At 52.6% G+C, this 15691-nt stretch overlaps 1 protein-coding gene across 4 annotated transcripts in view; it reads right to left on the bottom strand.

Annotated features, from left to right (window-relative positions):
- Positions 1-1409: 1409 nt before the first annotated feature.
- The window catches only part of SIL1 (SIL1 nucleotide exchange factor), a 349165-nt gene continuing 334883 nt past the window's right edge, over positions 1410-15691 (bottom strand). For 2 of the 4 annotated variants that reach the window (XM_066343118.1, XM_066343117.1), the window contains exons 8-10: positions 6352-6448; positions 5728-5892; positions 1410-1951 (exon numbers count right to left, since the gene is read on the bottom strand). In XM_066343118.1, the coding sequence (XP_066199215.1) occupies positions 1595-1951; positions 5728-5892; positions 6352-6448 (619 nt within the window). In that variant the 3' untranslated portion in view covers positions 1410-1594. The remainder of the gene's footprint in view (positions 1952-5727; positions 5893-6351; positions 6449-15691) is intronic. The other 2 variants (XM_066343119.1, XM_066343120.1) reach the window with 2 other exon arrangements.

Here is a 15691-nt window from a genome sequence, read left to right on the forward strand (position 1 = left end):
CAAATCCACCTGCAGAATCTGCTGACCCCATCTTTAAAGTGACTCTTGACTTTGGCCTCAGCCAGGCCCCAGCACCTCCACTCTGAAGCCAGCCCTGCCCTGCCGCCCTCCTGCCCTCTGTCCCTGCTGTCCCCATACGCACCCTTCCCTTCTGAACTGCGCATGCACGCCTTCCGCAGCATGGGCAGCCCAGCACCCCCCAGCTCGGCCACTCACAAGCTGTGTGACCGTAGATCATTTAGTCTCTCTGGGCCATGATTTTCTCATCTATAAAGTGTACTTTGAAAGCTTTTGAGAGATTTTAAAGGCAGTGAGGCAGTATCCAATACCTGACAGACCTTGGGTCTGATCCCTGCTCTGCCGGACACCGGAGGCTCCCGGCCCCGGGGAAATAGGCCCCTGCTTCCTCCTGCCCTCCGGGGAGGGCTCTGTGCAGGCAGCAGCCCCTCCCAACCCTCCTGTGTGCTCAGGCATGGGCTGAGCAGGAGAAGGTCTGAGGCTGAGCAAAGGGACTGCAGGGAAGTAAGCCACCCACTACCCCATGTTTCTTTGGGCCTCAGTTTCCCCTCAGTTCAGTGACACTGAGATTTCTACATACAAGGCCAGGATGAGTTTACTACACGCAGGCTGGAGGGGCTCTGAGCAGCAGGAGTGAGTCTCTGGTGCATTGGGAAAGGCTGATAAATGCACCAGAATCCAAATCAGGAAGGCCCAGAGCCGGGGTTGTCATGGCAACCTGCAGCAGGCTCCCAGCCTCTCTAGGGTGGGGGCCAGGACTTGTCAGACTCAGCTGCCCTCCACAACCCGCTTCAGAGGCTGCCTCTTGGGCTCTGCCCAGTTCAGCATGGACAAAGAGGAGGAGTAAGGGCACCGTGAGGCCTCCAACCAAGGGCCTCCAGAGTGCAGCAAGCCACCCACAGCATCGCCCACCACCCAGGCCCAGCACCAATCACTCAGCCCAGCCAGCAGCTGCCCAGGCTGATACAGCATCACTGCATGTGGTGATGCCCTCAGGCTCCCTCTGCCAGGGCCAGCACCTCGAAGTTATTACCCCTATACACGGGCAACAGGGCAGGGAGATAGTCCCCCAGCCCCCCAGTCCCCCTGTCCCCCTGTCACAGCAGGGTCGGGAAGGGACAGCACAGGTGCCAGGCACGGGGGTCATCCTTATGCTCATTTGCTCTCATTTAACAGTTCACCCTTTAAGAACTAAGAACAAAACAGTTCACCCTTTGACATATGAGGAATCAGGCTGGGTTTTCCAGTTCCTGAGCCCAGATCCTTCCCGATGGGGCCTGTTACTAGATGCCCTCGGCTAAATATGAAGATGGTCACCAGGGACCCTTAGGGATCTCTCACACTGACCCACCTAAGCCCACAGAGCTGTGCCCAGTCTGCACAGACACACAGTAGACACACAGAGCATGGCCTTCATGTCTCCATTTAATGGCCAACCCAGCACAGCCCAGCTGATGCCCAGACCCCAGTAGGGAAGTCCTCCATCCTGCCTGCTGTTTCCTGAAGAACCCATCCAAGCTGGGACCTCTCAGCCTTCCCAGTAGCACTCCAGTTCAGTCCCAGCGTCCAGGGCCACTCATCTCAGCTCTGTCAGCAAACTGTCGATAGAGCCGAGCAGTTCCCGGAAGTAGCCCTCATCCTCACCGTCTCGGAGCTCCTGGGCGGCTAGCACCTGGTATTCAGCCTGCAGACTGGCCAGCCTCCTGCTGAGCTCAGGGTCCTGATGGTAGTGGTCCCGGCAGGTGACCAGGAAGGCACCCAGTGTCTGCAGTACCTTTTCCCGGGCATCATGTTCAGGCAGTGCCAGCAGGTGGGCAGTGATCTCGCACCAGCCTTGTTCTCGTAGGCTTGGCAGGAGTTGCACCTGGCGATACTGCTGCAGCTTCTCTGGGGACGTCTCCCGGGTCAGTTCGGCCTCCTCCTCGGCAAACATCTGCCATCCGCATGGCCAGGTACCAGGGTGACGCGGGGAGGAGAGAACACACACAACAGTCAGCTTTGCCCTTCAGATGTGAAAGCATGTGGCTGACCTGTGAGCGTGAGTCCTCCTCCTTCATTCCCTTGGACCTCAAAGGCCCTTCATGGGAGAAGGCCAGCAGGATTCACACTTCACACATATTCCCCATCCACCTATCTGTCCATCCATCCACTCAGAACAACTGTGCAATGTGCCAGATGCTGGAGAAACTGACTCTGTCCTTTAGGAGCTCTGGGTCTAGCAGGAGAATAAAACATAACTGAATAATTCCTAAAGAGCATGATAAATTTAGTCCAGCAGCATAGTGTGGAGGCAGACAGTCTGGGTTCAAATTTCTGCCCCACTACTGATAGCTGATGATCTTGGACCAGCACTTAGCTTCCCTAAGACCCAATGTCGTCATCTCTTACATGGAGACAAGGAACCCCTCAGGACTGTTGGGAGGACAAAGCAATAGGGAACATGCAGCCAGTGGCCAGCACACACAGCACACCCAACAGTGCAAGCTCCAATCCCATGTATTACTACACCATCTACACCTCCTCAAGTGTTAGCTAGATCAGCAACACGGTCATCATTACCACCACTAGAAAACCACACCCTCAGAGGGGTGAGGAACAGGGACAGGGAAGTTTGGCATTTCCCTGAGTCTTGAGGGTTAAGTGTGAATTGCCCAAGTGCACTAGGATGGAGTGGAGGGTCCACACACAGGAGGGTTGCAACAATAGGCCCGGGCCCAATTCATTTTGAAGAATGGCAGCTTATGCTGGACAATGGGACAAAGAACACACAGAGCCCTGGCACTCCTCCAAGAAGGGTGGCCTGTATGCTGAGGGTCTGGGGAGCTGAGGAAAGTTTGGGCAGTAACAGTAAGTCATACGCTCGGTTTGTTTCAGAAACCCAGCCCATCAGCAGAACACTGTGGGAACCACTCCTGCTGGGCTGCCGGCATAGATGGGAAAGGAAACAAACCCCTGAACCTTGACAGGTTAGCAGCTTATTTCAAGTATCAGAGAAGGCTATACAGGAGCAGGGCTGGCCAGGGCGGACATGGCCCATAGGGGCTATACTATATGTACCTGCAAGAAGAACGGAGTCTCTGCCCTAACTTCGGTGAAGAATGAGGCACAGGGAACAGAGAGGGCAAAAGGGAAGTCCAGGAAAGATCAGGGGCCACAGTAGACCACTTGATGGCCTTAGGGCCCATTAGGGCTGGGGGAAGAAGCTGGGGAGGGGCAGGGGTCACCGTGCTGGGACAAAAAGGGCTGAGAGGGGTATGGCAGTCCTTTCCTACCCTAACCCTGATTCCTGCCACCCCCACCTTCAAAACACACCCCGGCTCTGCGCCATGCGCCCTTGCTCCTCACTGCACTTGTGCAGTCCATTGCCTCCGACTCCCAGCCTGCCTCCTCCAGTCCTCTGGTGGCCGACGGTGCTGCCCGGCCCCAAGCCCCTTGCAGCATGGTATTTCTAATTATAAACACTAGGTCCCTGCCTGACCTGTGCTAGCACAGTGGATAAAGCATTGAGCTGGAATGCTGAGGTCTCCGGTTCAAAACCCTGAGGTTGCCCAGTCAAGTCACATACAAGAAGCAACTACTACGAGTTGATGCTTCCTGCTCCTCCCAACACCTTTTTCTCTCCCTATCCTCTCTCTAAATTCAATAAGTAAAATTAAAAAAATAAAGAAATAAAGGCTAAGTCTCTTCCCTGGGACTCTGAGGTCCCGCAGGATCTGCCCCTGCCCGCACTTGGCCTCATGCCCCCACATGCCTGCACTCTGGCACCTGTCACACTGCCTCTGCCTTTGTGGGTGCAAGCTCCCCCTCTGAGGCATACTCTCACCCAACCCGACTCCCCAGTTAACTTAACTCACCCCTCAGATCTCAGCCCTCCCGACTCCCCAGAAGAGGCCAAGGAGCTGATCATAGCCATCACAGCCTACATGCTCTGATGAGTCTCTCTCTGGTAAGTGTCTGCCTGAAAGCACCAGGATGGCAGGGGCCAGGGGCGGGCACAGTGCCAGACAGGGCCCCCAGTCAACACCTGCAGAAGGAACTAGCGGGTGGATCATCCTGTGGCCCTTCAGCTGCATGAGGCATGTGGGCTACCGACCGCAGGCAGGCACCCATCCCTGCAAGCACCATGGTCAGAGGAGGGCCCACACTTCCCAGGGTAATCCTGCAGTTCAGCTGCTGCCCCCCCCAGCGGACCTGTACCCCCAATGACAACCTGACACACTTGCACCTTCAGAAGCTCACAACCCATCCCCCACTTTGGCTAGTTCTTCGCTCCTTCTGAGGAAGCTGGCAGAGAGGCCCTGACTGCCCCCAGCATAGAGCATGCTCATAGCTGTCCCAACGCTCTCTGATGCAGGAGTGTGGCTGTCCCTGCACTGTTTGTGGAGAGACACCAGGTCCCTTCCTCGTCTTCACAGCACCCCAAGGGCTCAAAGGCAGGCTCCCAGGCCGGCTGACTCAGGGCAACCTTGGCAACACAGCCCAGTGTCACTCCAGAGATGTGCCAATGTCAGTGCCCACCATGCCAAGGCTGGGAGCAGTGAAGAGTCACCCAAGACAACACAGGAAGATGAGTTTCTCTAGCCAATGTGCAAGTCCTTGTCCAGGCTCGTTGGCCAACTCCCAGGGTGTCGGCTGGGCCTGGGCCTTATTAATTGGATGTGAGGCTGCGTGGCTGCCTGCTGTTCCGAGAAACCAGGTTTCTGCAGCTTAAAGGAGGCAGGGGGAGGGGTGCGGAGAGAGCAAGAGAGAAACCGACTGAGAGACAGGCCGAGAGGCTGAGGCATAGAGGCACAGAGAGAGGGCGAGCACACACAAAAGCAATAGCTGACAGAGAAGCAACAATGGACAGCCCTGTCAGCACAGCACGGGGGGGGGGGGGGCAGGCAGCAGGCAGGGCCCTCGGCCTCTGACACTGGGCAGCGGTTCCGGAGGCTGCCAGCTCTGCTCTGGGGAGAGCGTGGCCTGAGATGGCTGCGGAGAAAGCCTTGCCAGTGCTCTCCGCAGCCACTGAACTAAGAATCCAGGCCTGGCTGGCTTTCTCTCTCCCTAATTAAGACACTTTTTAGGCTCACAAAGATAAAAGGGGCTGAATACCAAGTCTCCTCCAGGTGGCAAGCACCTGGGGTCCCCAGGGCCTTCCAGAGTGGCCATTCTGAGCCCCCGCCCAGAACCAAAGCTCCCACAGTAGGCAACTCCGGGTTTCTAGAATCCTGAGATTCAGCATCATTCCAGCCCTTGGCTCCTTGGTCTCCCAGCTGCTGTGATGGCTCCTAGACACAGCTGCTCCATCTCACCTGCTCCTCATCACCCGCCCTATGCTTCAGCCAAATAACCTTCACTCAACGAAGGGCTGATCCTGGCTATTTCTGGCCTTTGATCACGCTGATCCTGGGCCCACACACTTTGTTCTGGCCACTGCCTGCACCCTCCCTTTCCCCTCCTCTCCAGACTTCACATTTCAGCTCAACAGTCATTTTGCACAAGACATCCTCTCTGACATCTCACAAATCCTGGGTTCGGAGTCCTGAGCCGGACCCCACAGCATCCCTGTCTGCCTAGCTCAGGACTGGCATGTTTGTTTCAGAGCACTTTCCAGTGAGGATAAAGGGATGGATGGATGGATGGAAGACATGGGAGGGAGTTGGATCAAACAGCCAGAAGTGAACACAAAGCAAAGTGAGAGGGAGGCAGGGCAGGCCCGGCACTCACCTTCTCAGTGACCAAATCGTAGAGCAAGGTGACCACACGCACGGCCAGCACCTCTGTGCCCTTCTCCTGCACCAAGCTCCTAAGGACCTGCAGGCCCCCCAGCTTCAGGAACTGCTGCTGGGCATAGGGAAAGTGTCGCAGTAGGGAGCACAGCGCAAACAGGACCTGGGATGGTGCAGATCCAGACAGGTGAGGAGCCATATAGAGTTAGCCCAGCCCCAAAGCCCAGAAAAGGCAGCTGGAGGTGCTCCAGCTACCCCAACCCAGCTCCCATTCATCCTCCCTCCACCTACTACCCTCAGGGGCAGCTACAGCCCAGAACCGGGTCTAGGAGAGCCTGCAGAGATGTCAGACACCTTAACCATCACCCAGCGGACAAATGGAGGCCTACTGCAGAAAGCCAGGGTGTGGGACCCAAAACCACACCGTGGGAGCTACACCCAGGCCTCTATATGCCTCGGCATGTGTCTGTGCTGCTTTTGATGAGTGGGACCACTCCCCTATGCGACCCAGCAGATGGCTACTCAGGTCCCCAGGGTGACATGCACTATCTGGAAAGGGACCTGTGCCTTCCAAGCTCCACGGGTGTTGGGGCTGGGCAGGGGAAAGAGAGCAGAAACCCACCTTCTTCTTTGCAGCAAGAGGCTGCTCCGTAGCCAGGATGACTAGCAGCTTCTGCAAGGCTCCCCCTTCGATGGCCTCCACCTGGACCTTTGGGTTGCTGTGGGGGGAAGCACAAGAAAGCATGACTTTGCCCCTATTCACCAACTTGGGGCAACACCCTGTGCCCAGTCTGGGATCTGGGTGGTTAGGGGTGACACCACACCAGCCATCCCTGGGGAGAAACAAACCATACAAGGTGGGGGGAGGGCCCCCCACCCTGGACAAGCTAGAACTTAGATGGGAAACGGAGACTAATTAGTCTGGATCCACCGGGGTACAATGACCTATGGCACAGATGACAGGGCCAAGTGCCCCCATGCCAGTCTCCCACGCCCTGACTGGGGTGACCTGAGAAGGAAAATCACTTCTACCATTTTAAGATCATTCCGATGCTAAAGGTGCTTCAGTGCCCTTCCCATGGAAAGCCTTCTTCCATGTTCCCCGCACCAGTGTTGGCTGCTCCTCCTTCAGTGCCCGTGATCGCAGGCACATCACACACTGGGGGACAATTACTAACGGGCCCTAGGGGCAGGGAACCATTCTTCTCTCCTGGGTGGAGTACACACTTGTGGGAGGAAAGGAAGAAGAAAGCACGAGATCCAGGGAGCCTCTGAACCCCTACACAGATCCTAAATCAGAAGCAACCCGGTGCTCCCCACCAGACCCTCCCCTCGATGAGAGCAGATACTGTGATTTTCTCTAGCCCTGTTCCTCAGTGTTTAGCACAGAGCCTCCCATGTCACAGGACCTTGGACACTAGGGAATAAATGAATAAACACACATACACAACCATGACTGTGCCAACCAACAAGCAGGCAATGCTAAAACACTCAGAAGCAAGAGCTGCCTCTGAAACTCCTCTCCCCATTCTAGGCAGGAGAAGAAGTAATGAGTTTCAAACAAACATTTCAAGCACAGCCCTCCTAGATAAAAAGATGCTGGGGCCTGGAGGGTGAGTCCTCCATTAGGGTGGGGTGCCAGGCAGGTTCCCATGGCTGGGAACCCCAGCAGGCATCCTTTTTAAGAATCCTTGCTTTCTTAGATCAAATTAGTGATCAATTAAGAAGTGCCATATACAGCGACCTATGTAGTTAGGCCCTTGAGGCAGGTCAGGGCTCCCTCACTCCACTTTTGAAGCTGCAGAAAAAAAGAGCAGGCACATAACAAGCCTGAGGCTAGCAGCAAGGGGAGGGGCAAGGGCAGAGGTCAGACAGCCCACAAAGGGTACCAAGTCTCCACCAAGCTCTGGCTGCCTTGCCTTAGCATGGCACCAGCTCCCCGGAGACCTGTAAAACACCTGTTGCTGCCAACCCCCAACCTTGGCAGGGGTCCTCATGGCATACTGGAGAATGAGGCAGGCTGTAGACAAATCAGAGGGAGTTGGCTCTTGGTGCACACTGCTGCTTGTAGGGAGGCCGTGGTATACAGTAGGCACTCCATAAATGCTGGCAGAATGGCACAGTAATGGGGCCCGAGTGAGTCCTAGATCGCCCACCCATCTGTTCCTACCAGAGGCACCAGCTTCAAGGTTCAAAGCAGACTTAGCACACTGAGCCAGCTTTCCTGTTATAAAATGGGAAGTGCCTGCATTCCTCTGCATCCCTCTGAGCCAGAAAGGGCATGCAGGGTGGGTGCCAGCCTGTCCCCCTGCAACTCCACTCGTGTCTGAGGAGCAGCCTAGAAATCGGCTGGGGTCTCTGGGGAAGAGAGGCTGACAGATCCTCTCCAGACAGGCAGGTGGGTGCTGATGCGTGGGGCACTAGGAGCTGAGTCTCTCCCCGGCGCCTGTTCCCCCAACCTGAGAAAAGCAGCTGCTTCATCCAAGCGTGAGCTAATTAGGGCTGTTTCTGCCATCGTGAGCCTAAGGAATGCTCACCCGCAACAGGCAGGGTCTAGGAAAAGACAACGGCCACACAAACATCAAATGCTGCCCAACATCGCATCAGCCTCAGGGATCTCCACTGATGAGCCCCTTCCTCATGGGACTGCAGCGTGGCAGAGACAAGTTCCTCCAAAAACATCCTGAAGCTTCCTTGTCTACAGATCTACTAAGAACAAGACCCAGAGACGAGACAGTCACCCAGTCAATCTGAGAAGACAAGATGAGAGCTCAGGAACAGAGCGCACATCCAAGGAGACTTGGCCTGAGCACACTGGGTCCAAGGATCAGCCTGGGCACCTCCTAGAGTAGCAGCCCATCACCAACAGAAGGTAGTGTTGGGAGAGGGGAGAGACAACATGCAGAAGACGTGGACTCTGCCTGCCCAGATCTCACCTGGCAGAAGGGGAGAGAAGACTTAAACCCCTAAAGGGAACCAAAACACAAACAACGAGAAACAAACTACTGGGGACAGAGGGGGTGGGCACGTACAGTGTAGGCAAATCTCTGGGATCCTCCAGAGAAAGAATAAGCTGACTGGCAGTGAAAAAAAAAAAAGATGCCAACAGCCAGTAAGAGATATGGCTTCCCTGGTATTTCTTGTCCATGAGAGCCCCAACGTAGGTTAGAGAGGGCCGACTCTGACCTCGGAAAGATGGAGAGGCAAGCCCCTGCCAGGCAAGTGCTCAGGTAGATCCTTGGGGAAGCTCAGCCTACCACTCAACACTGAACAAGCCAGGATTCACTCATCTGGGAGGCCCTGGCACCAGACTCTACTTACAGATTTCAGAGTGAATGAATAAATGAGTGGTTACGTAACTTGAGGCTAGACCAGGTGGCTCTGAACCTAAGGTCTGTGGGGATTCCACAAGAGCCAGGAGGGCTACATGGGAGAGATGAGACTGCAGGAAGCCAGAGTACAGGTGAGGACAACCTGTGGAGAGGAGAAAAGGCAGGTGCTCAGGGAACAGTATGATTTTAGGAGGAGAGACAAGGAGACCATCTTGGAAGACTTCCCTGGAGCATCATGAAAAATGGGTGGGGCTGAGAGGTGCAGCTCACCTGACACCAGGAACCCAGGCTGGTCGCGGCGCCAAGGAGGTCTGGGACCAAGAAGGGGCGACACAGGACCCAGACATTTCCCAGTAAACGGAACCTGCTCCTGTTCCTTCTTCAGCTCACATCCAGGGCAAAATGGGGAATCGGAAACAAGTGCCTTCAGGGCACAGAGGCACCAGAGAGAGCCCCCAAACAGAAGCAGTCTCAGGACAGTGACAACAGGGACAGGAGATGAGCTAGGGGACCCTCGGAAGCAGGCACTGACCACCACTCCCAGGACAGGTCAGCTCTAGCTATGTGCCTGCACCTGCCCAGCACCCCTTCCTCCCCACCGCCTGGCACTGACGCCCTTCCCTTCCTTCCTTGCTGCCTCTCCCACTCCTCATCCTGATGGGGTGGGTCCCAACTCCCCAGACTACGGGGGAGGGCTTGTGGCTCAGTGCTGGCCCATCAGAGCCCCCCATCACTCTAGTTTCAGTGGGTCGCCCAGGACTAGCCGTCGGAGCCCTTCAGTCTCCTACACTGAAGTCAGGAAAGAGACAAGTTCTCTCCCCACAAGTTGGTGGCTGAAAGCCAAGAGCACCTACAACTGCCAGCAGCAGCCAGGTCCACCTCTATGCAAACTGGACTCATTTAGAGTATGAGAGAATATAGCTTAATACACAGGAGAGGGAAACCAGAGAGAAAAAGAGAAAGCTTGATATCTTCTGTCACTTGATGCAATCCCTTTCATAAGGCAATAAATCGACTGTTTCACCTGCAGCAATCCTCAAGGATCCGGCTGTTGGGCTGTAGGTTTGCTCACTTGTATTTTGCACTGGCCTGGGCAGCGCCATGTGTATGTAGTCTGTAAAAGGCTGTGGTGCTTGCACTCAGGGTGGCAGGCTGCAAATTGCCGATTGTTTGCTCTTGTTTGCAGAAGGGGTATTTCCGCCTAGTCTGTTTTGCTTGTGGGGGTCTGTGAGTCCAGTGAGTCTGGAGTGCTGAGGGGCTTGGGAGCCCTGAGAGAAAGTGAAGTAGTCTTCCCCGCCTCTTTGCTTGTCCACCAGTACAAGACTAATAAACGGAATGGCCATTTTCTGGCTCCACTGTTCCTTTACTGTCTGCCCGAATCCAATGTGAACCTGCATGGCCATGGCAGTGGCCACTGGCCTTACACTGGGTAAGTAGAGCAGGACCATGGGCCAAATGTGGGCCTGTAGCCAAGTGGCCTCAGCAGCCATGGGTCCACGCCTGCCTGGCCTTTCCTTCTGCCCAACTTAAATGAGGGCCCCCATATAAACCTGGGCTCCACCACAGGCTTCTGGGTTTCAGTGGCTCCACGAATACTTTGTGGGGTTCCATACAGTATACTCTGAAAACAGCCTTTTAGTGCAGCCCAGGCAAGGGGCTGAGGGAGCAGCAGAGGGAGGCAGGGCAGGACAAGACTCGCATTTCCAATGGCACTCAGCCCATGCCAACAGGGACAGCAGAGCTAGCCATTTCTTGAGCAATGAGGCCCAGAAGGTCAGACACCAACAGGCTTTCAGAGCCCCTCTCCCCAGGCAGCTCTGCACTGGGCTCCGAATACTCACTGCTGTGTGCCTTTGGAGAAGAAATGCCCAAAATAACTCAGAGTGAGGCTTCACAAGCCCTTGGTGAGAATTCTGTGCACCATGGCTGATAACCTCGGGCAGGTCCCTTCACTTCAGTGTCTTATACATAAGGCAGAGCTAAAACTACCCTGTGTTAAAGAGATAATAGCTAATAATGCCAAAATGCTAGCCAATGCTTTGTGACTGAAAGATTATAATTAGAGTGGATTTGCTACACAGAGGCCAGACAATTATAGTGAGAACAGAGCTCTATTCAACCCAGATGCCTCGGGCACATATAACTGGCCTTATCCCCCTCCCAGTCTCCAGAATCCGGACTAGAGCTACACCCCTTGCCTGCAGTGGGGTTTGGGGGTCCTTGCTGGCTGGAAGATGGGGTCCTGACAGTGGGGGATTTGAGAGTTAAAAGGGCAGGGGCCTGGAAAGCCTCCTAGTGACATCAGTGTGCGCTGGTGTGCTCCAAGTCAACAGAAAGATATTAAGGACGCAGCTCGTCTCCGATGAGATAAATGAGAATAAACCTTGTTCAGGGCTAAGCAGGCTGGACTGAATAAATACCATTAGCACTTGGATTACTGGGATGTTCACAATCAGCAGGCGAGTCAGCTGCCTGTGTGCAGAGGGACAACAGCAGCTGCTACTCTGTAAATCTTGGGGGGGGGGGGTTGTAGCAATGGAAGTGATTGCATTTGCAGAAACCAAACCATTTGGGTCAGGGTGACCTATGTGGGCAATCTGGCAAGGGTCAGAGGTCATATTTTAGCTAACCGAAGCTGAGCAAGTGTTGGAGGGGTAGGGGTGGATGAGCTGATCTCAGACAGCGCAGCCAAACCTGCCGGGGGCCCGTGAGAATGCTGCCCACTCAGGTCCAGGAGCTGCCCTTCTCCATCCCTGGCTTTCAGCACTGGCTTCATCATGTTCAAGTCCAGTGCAAAGTGCAAATGTGAGACCCTGCTCAAAAACTCAACAGAACTTCAAGATGACAAGGGCAGAGCATTAAACCCAGCCAGGCCCTTTCCAGTGTGGGGTCTTGTGCAGCTGTGCATGTCACAAGGCCATAGCGCAGGTGCTGCTGGCACCAGGGGTGTGTGCACAGAAACAGAAAACACACAGAAATCCTGCTGAGATGGACTGCAACAACAAGGGTTGAAAAAAAGGGAGAAAAACTGGAAAAGGCAGAGCTCTGGGATGAGAAGGAAGGATCAGGCTGACGGGTTAGACGGGGGCTGAGGAAACACTAGGGTAGAAACCCCGAAGCAGAGCACCTGTCATCGAGAGTCCCAGTCCAAGCTGTGGGACTCTGGGGACACCCGGGGTAGGTGCTCTTTCATGAGTCCTCAATATTTCTCAGTAGAACAATACTATTGCTTTTCAACCTCTTGGTAACAGAGGGGGAAACCGCCATTGTTCTGAAATGCTCCAGAGAAGAAGCTGTGCAGTAGGACAAGGGGCACGTCTCAGGGGATATGTGGTCAGGCTTCCAGTCCTTTGTGATCCTGCAGGATGAAGTTGTACATGTTCACCTTCTTGCCCAGAAAGAGTCCTCTGGTGGCCTCACCTTGTCTGTGCCCTAGTGTGTGGCCTGGATCATCTGTGAAACATAAAACCTTTACAGGATGTATAATCCTGAAACAGGTAGGTTCATTAGGGGTCTATACTAGCCTGCCACCTAGGATTAATGGGTTTAAGCAATCAATTAATCCATCAAGATATGGACAATCACCAATTTGAATAAAAATAGAATACATTCACCAAGAAAAATAAATGCCACATACAACTCTTCCACATAAAAGTGAAGCCCTCAGGAGAAACAACACACCTAGCAGGAAACAGCCTTGAACCACACCTAAATGTGGAGGGAACCACATTGGCTCCTCAGAAGTTCCATCTGATACTGGGCAAGGGGAGGAGTATCACTGGACCTGTTCATATACAGATGCAACCAGAAGCCAAGTTATGTAAGCAAATGTGTATACCTGCAATGCACCACAATGATAGCCCTCACAAGGGTATGTCTGGGATCTCGTTCCAGACACTCACCACACACACACACACACACACACACAATCTCCCCACCTCTCGAGAGATAAGGGGGCCTCAAAGGAAAGGTACCAAAGAATCTTCCTAACAGACATCTGGTAGCTCTCAAACAGCTCTGCATCACAATCACCTGGGCACAATTTTCCCTTAAATAATTTTAGACACAGCACTTAAGAAATTACAGAAAATGCCCTGGCCAGATAGCTCAGTTGGTTAGTGTCATCCTGATATGCAAAGGTTGCAGGTTTGATCCCTGGTCAGGGCATGTACAGAAACAGATCAATGTTTCTGCCTCTGTCTCTCTCTCTCTCCCCCCCTTCCTCTCTCTTTAAAATCAATAAACATTAAAAAAAATTTACAGAAAATGACAGGAAAAATAACTTAAAGAAAAGTTGCAAAATAGTAAAAAAACTCACATTGTCATTTCAAAAACTGTTAACTTTTTACCATATTTGCTTTTTTATTTTCTCTCTATATACATATCCACACATATTTTTTTCTTTTCTGATACATTTGAGAGTAAGGTGCACATATGATGCCTCTTTACTCCTAAATGCATCAAGCATGTATTTCCCAAGAACATAACCATAGTACAATGATCAAAATCAGGAAATTTAACATTGACATAATTTATATTCACAATTTGTCAACTTTTTTTTTTTTTTTTTGTATTTTTCTGAAGCTGGAAATGGGGAGAGACAGTCAGACAGACTCCCGCATGCGCCCGACCAGGATCCACCCGGCACGCCCACCAGGGGCAACGCTCCGCCCACCAGGGGGCGATGCTCTGCCCCTCTGGGGCATCGCTCTGCCATGACCAGAGCCACTCTAGCGCCTGGGGCAGAGGCCAAGGAGCCATCCCCAGCGCCCGGGCCATCTTTGCTCCAATGGAGCCTTGGCTGCGGGAGGGGAAGAGAGAGACAGAGAGGAAGGAGGGGGTGGGGGGTGGAGAAGCAAATGGGTGCCTCTCCTATGTGCCCTGGCCGGGAATCGAACCCGGGTCCCCCACACGCCAGGCCGACGCTCTACCGCTGAGCCAACCGGCCAGGGCCTTGTCAACTTTTTAGAATATACTTTTAAAAAGATAATTTTGGCCCAAGGTCCAATTCAGGATTACATGATACATTTTACTAAATATCTTTTAAGTTTCCTTGACATTTCTCTCCTTAGGCTTTGTCTTTCATGACATTGACAATTTTGAAGAGCACAGGTCAATTGTAGAATGTCCCTCAGTCTGGACTCGTCTAAATTTTTTGTCAAAATTAGATGAAGGTTATGCATGTTGGCAGAATACCACAAAGGCAATGTAATATCTTTCTTAGTGCATCACACAGGAGGCACGTGATGTCAGGCCCACAACTGGTGGTGTTCACTTTGATTTCTTGGTCAGGGTGGCATCTGCCCGGTATCTCCACTATGAAGATACTATTTGTCTCTTTGAAATTAATAAAGATTTTGTAGGGAGACACTGAGATATGAAGCCAGTTCATCATCAAACTAGGTCTGGCATTCGTCAATAATTCTTGCTTAAAATACGATGCTTGTCACATGATATTCAAACTCCTTTGTTTCTTCTCTCTGTGGGCATTCTACTTCAAAGAAGAGGTTTTCCTTCTTCCTTCCTCACTCATTCATTCATTTGTATCAGTATGGATTCTTATTTACTCTATGGGTTATAATCCATTTCTGCCATTACTTATTTTGATGTTCAAATTATCCCTGAAATTATCAAGGATAATTTTGTCTCTTTTTCCATCATTCTTTGAGCACTTTCTTACTCTCTAGCACAGTGGTTCTCAACCTGTGGGTCGCGACCCTGGCAGGGGTCGAATGACCAAAACACAGGGGTCGCCTAAAGCCATTGGAAAATACATATTTATTATACAATACACACAAGATGTTCTTGTACAAGCTACAGATACTGTATCTTTCCTGCACTTGCCATGGAACCAGCCATTTCTCCAAGGAGCATGTGGGAAACTTTTTGAAAATCCTGATTCTGGCCCTGGCCGGTTGGCTCAGTGGTAGAGAGTCAACCAGGCGTGTGAAAGTCCTGGGTTTGATTTCCGGTCAGGGCACACAAGAAAAGCAACCATATGTTTTTCCACCTCTCCCCCTTCACTCTCTGTCTCTCTCTGTCTCTTCCTCTCCTGCAGCCATGGCTTGGTTTGAGCAAGATGGCCTCGAGCTCTGAGGATGGCTCCATAGCCTCTGCCTGAGGCGCTCAAGTGGCTCAGTTGCCAAGCAACAGAGCAGCAGTCCCAGATGGGCAGAGCATCTCCTGGTAGGAGGCTTGCTGGTTGGATCCCAGTTGGGCATATGCCGAAGTCTGTTTCTGCCTCCCTGCCTCTCACTTAATAAAAATAAAATAAAATATAATCATGATTCTAACCCTTACCCTACCCATACTGAATCAACATCTCAGAAGATGGAGCTCAAAAATCTGATTTTTCTTAAATGCTCCACATGATTATCAGTAGGCCTTGTACTGGTTTGAGGACCAGCATTTGGGGTAACTAGACCCAATGCCCAACCTTTTCTCTGGTATAGCATCTGTAATAACTGGCTGCCTAGTGCTTGCAGAGCAGTAGGGAGCCAACCATTGAACAAGGCAGCTTTAATGCTAGTTTTAAACTCTCGTAACTGTTAGAGAAATGTCTTCTGATGCCTAGCTGAAATCTGGTTTTATGAAACATACCAACTGGTCCCAAGTCTATCCTCTGAACAC

Source organism: Saccopteryx leptura, chromosome 6, assembly GCF_036850995.1.
Source record: "Saccopteryx leptura isolate mSacLep1 chromosome 6, mSacLep1_pri_phased_curated, whole genome shotgun sequence".
NCBI classification, from domain to species: domain Eukaryota; kingdom Metazoa; phylum Chordata; class Mammalia; order Chiroptera; family Emballonuridae; genus Saccopteryx; species Saccopteryx leptura.